Source organism: Oncorhynchus nerka, linkage group LG9b (genome assembly GCF_034236695.1).
Source record: "Oncorhynchus nerka isolate Pitt River linkage group LG9b, Oner_Uvic_2.0, whole genome shotgun sequence".
Classification (NCBI taxonomy): Eukaryota; Metazoa; Chordata; class Actinopteri; order Salmoniformes; family Salmonidae; genus Oncorhynchus; species Oncorhynchus nerka.
In genome coordinates, this window is record NC_088424.1 from 40,126,871 (window position 1) to 40,132,870 (window position 6,000).

Consider the following 6,000-nt stretch of genomic DNA (forward strand, 5'->3'; position numbering starts at 1 on the left):
TTCCAAGCACCACCCTCCTTTTGAAGCTTCCAGTCTGTTATTCAAACTCAATCAGCATGGCAGAGTGATCTCCAGCCTTGTCCTCGTCAACACTCACACCTGTGTTAACGAGATAATCACTGACATTATGTCAGCTGGTCCTTTTGTGGCAGGGCTGAAATGCAGTTGTAACGGTTGTCATAGGTGGAAGAAGGTGAAGAGGACCAAGGTGCAGCGTGGTACTTGTTCACTGTAAATTTAATAAAGAAACTGAACACTAGAACAAAAAAACAACAAAGCGGAACAAATGAAACAGTTCTGTCTGGTGCAGACACACAAAGACAGAAAACAACTACCCACACCCATAGTGGGAAAACAGGCTGCCTAAGTATGGTTCTCAATCAGAGACAACGATTGCCAGCTGCCTCTGATTGGGAACCATACCAGGCCAAACACATAGAAATACAAAACCTAGACTACAAACATAGGATGCCCACCCCAACTCACGCCCTGAGCAAACTAAAATAGAGACATAAAAAAGGAACTAAGGTCAGGACATGAGAGCAGTGGAAATGTTTTTTGGTGATTCAGATCATTTGCATGGCAAAGAGGGACTTTGCAATTCATCTGATCACTCTTCATAACATTCTGGAGTATATGCAAATTGCCATCATTTAAACTGAGGCAGCAGACTTTGCCAAAATTTACATTTGTGTCATTCTCAAAACTTTTCACCACCACTGTAAACTTCCGACTTCAACTGTATGTCCAAATGTTCAATATTGCTACAATTTCTCAATCATGTCAAATAAGTGATTCAAGGAGGGGGATAAAGTAAGGATGCATCCTTCAAGTTTTCAAATAGGACTAAATTATCCCATTGAGAGGTACAGGGAGATCACCTGCTTACAGATGTCGGATCTTAATTTGACAAGGAGTGTCGCAGCAAAATAATCCTGCAGCAACAGGATGTTAAATCGATAATGTTGCATGACTGGTGGTTAGGCTATTAGCTGGGCAAAATTAGGCTACATTAAAAGTACAAGACGGTTCATATGTTAACTGTTAATACATTAACTGTTAATACTGCTATGTGTTATTGTGTGTTTTCAGTTCATTTATGTAAATCATGAGGCTCATCTGGAGGGAAGCCAAAGTCATTCCACTACCCAGGAGTGGTGAAGCAGCTTTTACTGGTTCTAACAGCAGACATGTCAGCTTCAAATCAAATCCAATTATATTTGTCACATGTGCCGAATACAACAGGTATTCCTGACAGCGAAATGTTTACTTTACAAGCCCTTAACCAACAATGCAGTTTTAAGAAAAGTGTTAAGAAAACAATTGATAAGTAAAAAATAAAATAAAAAATAAAGTAACAAATATTTAAAGAGCAGCATTAAATTAACAAGAGCTTGCTACCAGCTCTTAGTAAAAAATGGTGTTAGACCAAATACAATGCTATTTCTCGGTAAACAAATTAACAACAGACTTTCAGCATGCTTATAGAGAAGGGCACTCAACATATACAGCACTGACACAAATGACTGATGATTGGTTGAAAGAAATTGACAATAAGAAGATTGTGGGAGTTGTACTGTTAGATTTCAGTGCAGCCTTTGATATTATTAACCATAACCTATTGTTGAGAAACATATGTTTTATGGCTTTTCAAGCTTCTCTAATGCTAAACATATAGGGTGTGGTGTACCGCAGGGCAGCTCTCTAGGGCCTCTTTTCTATTTTTGGACCCCAGGAAGAGTAGCTGCTTTTGCAACACCTAAGGGGGTCCTTAAAAAAATACCAAAAAGGAAATTCTCAGCAACAAAAGAGTGATCAAATTAAGATCATATATATGTACTTTGCCCAGCATTGAGAACGATAATGGATATATAAGGAATACATAGTGAATAACAATAACAAAAAACAAGGCAACAGTCCCCCAAGAATGATGCAGCCCTTGGGCCAATTAGAGACAACAATTCAAACTAGACTATAATGACAGCAACAAAACATGTTTCCATTGTAGCGACCCCGTGTGGTCGATATGAATGTTCTTGCTGTTGAGTCTTGACAGTGTTTGCAACATGTGTACCAAATTGTGTTACAATACAAATATCATTGACTGATTTATATGCATTTATGTTCCAGACAACGCCCACATAAATGTTAATTGATCAATAGTGGCCATGTTGTTTTAGGTACTAGTCTGGAAAATATTGCGTTGAGGGTCCTTTGTCCATAGATGTCACATATCAAGTTTTGTAATGATCGGTCCTTCGGTGCCAGAGGAGTAGAGGTCCCCTGATCTTATAGGTCCCCTGATGCAAATTTGTTCCTTGTGAGGAGAGTGACCTATGTACCGAATGTCATGACTTTAGGTCAAACAGTGAGGGGTGTGATCCTTCAAAGTATGCATTTTCAATCGCTTTCAATCTCTATGGCAAGATGCATCAGTCACGCAAGTTTTGTCAAAATAGGGCCAGTGCTGTCTGAGATATGGCGTGTGACGAACGTACGAACGTACTAACAGATGGAGACAGATCCACAGTCCCCTCCCAGATTTCAATGTGGGGACAATGAACACAAACAGGAAGATGAGTAAATAAAGGGGGGTTAGGTAATCTGCTTACCTTCCCCAGTAGGACGCCCATCTTGTGTCTCCAGCGTCCCTTGTTGAGTGAAGCCACTCTGATCCACAGGTTGAGCTGGGAGTTGTACATCCACACGTCTCTGCCATTGATACGACCCCCTGAAACACACAAACGCAGACACACACAACACTGTTAGCCTGGAGTCTGTATGACACTGGTCGTGTTAGCCTGTAGTCTTTTAGCCTGGAGTCTGTATGACTCTGGTCGTGTTAGCCTGTAGTCTTTTAGCCTGGAGTCTGTGTGACTCTGGCTGGTGTTAGCCTGGAGTCTGCTAGCCTGTTAGCCTGGAGTCTGTGTGACTCTGGTTGGTGTTAGCCCGGAGTCTGCTAGCCCAGAGTCTGCTAGCCCAGAGTCCGCTAGCCCGGAGTCCGCTAGCCCGGCGTCCGTTAGCCCGGATTCCGTCAGCCCGGCGTCCGTTAGCCCGGAGTCCGCTAGCCCGGAGTCCGTTAGCCCGGAGTCCGCTAGCCCGGAGTCCGTTAGCCCGGAGTCCGTTAGCCCGGAGTCCGTTAGCCCGGAGTCCGCTAGCCCGGAGTCCGTTAGCCCGGAGTCCGTTAGCCCGGAGTCTATGACTCTGGTTGGTGTTAGCCTACTCAGCTAAAGCCTAGATATTAACACTGGGAGGTAGCACAAAGGTCTCAGGCAAGGTGACTCATCATATGAGAGTACAGTTCACCGAACCACCTCTGCTACACCTGTGTTACAACTTTGTCATTTTGTTGTCTTGTCATTGTTTTCTTTGGCTGTTTTTAAGCATCTGAAAACTGTATTGCCTGAGAGCAGAACCCAAAAACCAAAGCCAGAATCATTCCTAAATTCAGTCCTTGGTGCCAATTCAATCCAAATTGATCTAATAAAAACATGTCTTCATAAATAGAATAAGTTGATCTTGAACAACATCCAAACTGTGCATGGGTTATGTGTTTGGGCTCAAATGTCAAGGTCACATTTGGTAAGGCACAGCTGACACTGTCTAATCTAAGTAAAACATTTGAGCTAGGCTTTATGGGTAATCCTGCTGATCAAAATCTACTTTGGCATTGAGCAAACAAAAACACACACGCAACCTGACTTTAAAAAAAGAATAAGAAATTACAGGGCTTTCAAATACAACACACACATAAACACACACAGACACACACCCTGGCCCATTACAACACTATAAAAGCGAAACAGGATCTCTTTGTTCTTTATAGAGCAGCAGTTGGATGATTCTCTACTCCCTGTCTCTGGGCAAACATGTACTTGAAGGAAGTGTTTTTTTCTCTCTTCTCCTTGGCGAGAAGCAACAACAACGTGTAGCTTGGCCAACCAGGTTGCAGACATGTTGCTAGCAAGCTCTGACACAATACATTTTTCTCACTCTATCCCTCTTTCTCTCAGTCTCTCTCCATCCCTTTATCACTCGCTCAATTGCTCTCTCTCTCCTTCCACCCCCCCTCTCTCTCCTTCCATTCCTCTCTCTCTCTCCTTTCATTCCTCTCTCTCTCTCCTTTCATTCCTCTCTCTCTCTCTCTCTCTCTCTCTCTCCCTCCTTCCATTCCTCTCTCTCTCTCTCTCAGCACCTGCCTGATGTTACTGCACAGCCTGAGTCAATCAAAAGGCCCCAGTGATCCATGTAAAAACAAAGACATCACTAAACCAACAGGCTGTTTTTGCTAATACAATAAAAACAACAGAATAGATGCAGTGTAAACAGACAATTCAACAAATCATGTTTTACTATTTTGATGTTTAACATGACTATGTTTTCGAGAGAAGTCGAGAAGTAGGTCAACTCTTTTCAAGAGTACATGAGTTCCCTCTGACTTGACATGAATGCTGAGTGTCATAAAAAGAAAACCCTCATCAGAATCATCCTACTGGCTCAGGGGAAACTGATTTCCTCTAAACAAACAGCTGTTTCAGTGTTTGTGAAGCTGTGTTGAGAGAAAGAGAGAACGCGAGAGAGAGAGAGAGATAGAGATAGTGTGTATAGAGTGTGAAGAGGAGAAAATATGAACCAGGGGGCCATGGATGTTAGCCAGACTCAGCATCAACAGAATCACTAAACAACGATATGAACAATAACAACCCACTGGGCAACGGTGGTTGAATCAACGTTGGTTGAATCAACGTTGGTTGAATTGACATCTGTGCCAAGTGGGAAGCAACTAAATCAGATGATAAGTCATATTCATGACCATGACCAGTATAATCATTTGTCTTAATGACAATATATGATACATCACATATAATTGCTAAGCTGGTAAACATTAAGATCAGAAGCCCCATCTTCATGTCAATCCTCCACACCTGCTCCAATTGAGGAGCAGCTGAATTAACAAAAAGACTTCATACAATGCTAGGGCTTATCTCGTAACAATGAAATGAAATGATTTCTCAATCCGTCACGGTCTGTTGGGCTTAGAAGAGGTGTTTACCCATAATTAAGGGAGGGTGGCTATAGAGCCTCAGAGACTGGCTGTGTACTGTAGTGGGCAGCAACATAACCTCAGAGACTGGCTGTGTACTGTAGTGGGCAGCAACATAACCTCAGAGACTGGCTGTGTACTGTAGTGGGCAGCAACATAACCTCAGAGACTGGCTGTGTACTGTAGTGGGCAGCAACATAACCTCAGAGACTGGCTGTGTACTGTAGTGGGCAGCAACATAACCTCAGAGACTGGCTGTGTACTGTAGTGGGCAGCAACATAACCTCAGAGACTGGCTGTGTACTGTAGTGGGCAGCAACATAACCTCAGAGACTGGCTGTGTACTGTAGTGGGCAGCAACATAACCTCAGAGACTGGCTGTGTACTGTAGTGGGCAGCAACATAACCTCAGAGACTGGTTGTGTACTGTAGTGGGCAGCAACATAACCTCAGAGACTGGTTGTGTACTGTAGTGGGCAGCAACATAACCTCAGAGACTGGCCAGAAAAATGATAACGATGGATGCCATCTGACAATTATTTTAGGTGAAGACGGAGGATAGGACAAAGTAGATGCAGGCATAGTAAACAGCCTTTAACTTTTTTCAATTTAACCTTTATCTAACTAGACAAGTCAGTTAAGAACAAATTCTTATTTACAATGACGGCCTACACTGGCCAAACCCTAACCCGGACAACGCTGGGCCAATTGCGTGCCGCCCCACGGCCGGTTGTGATACAGCCCAAGATCGAACCAGGGTCTGTAGTGACGCCTCTAGTACTGAGATGCAGTGCCTTAAACCGCTGCGCCAATCGGGAGCCCTCTACAGGCTACCACACTCTGGCTTCTGTCTCCATAGAACAAACAGAGCATATGATAAGAACCAGTTTTCAAGACAAAACGAAACAAATAAACTTCAAATACTTTAAAGTGCACCATGACGTTGAACCTACTCA

At 43.1% G+C, this 6,000-nt stretch overlaps 1 protein-coding gene across 1 annotated transcript in view; it reads right to left on the minus strand.

Annotated features, from left to right (window-relative positions):
• The window catches only part of LOC115121100 (kelch-like protein 24), a 62,770-nt gene that overhangs the window by 42,455 nt on the left and 14,315 nt on the right, over positions 1-6,000 (minus strand). Inside the window, exon 5 of the mRNA XM_029650129.2 lies at positions 2,613-2,731. Within this exon, the coding sequence (XP_029505989.1) occupies positions 2,613-2,731 (119 nt within the window). The remainder of the gene's footprint in view (positions 1-2,612; positions 2,732-6,000) is intronic.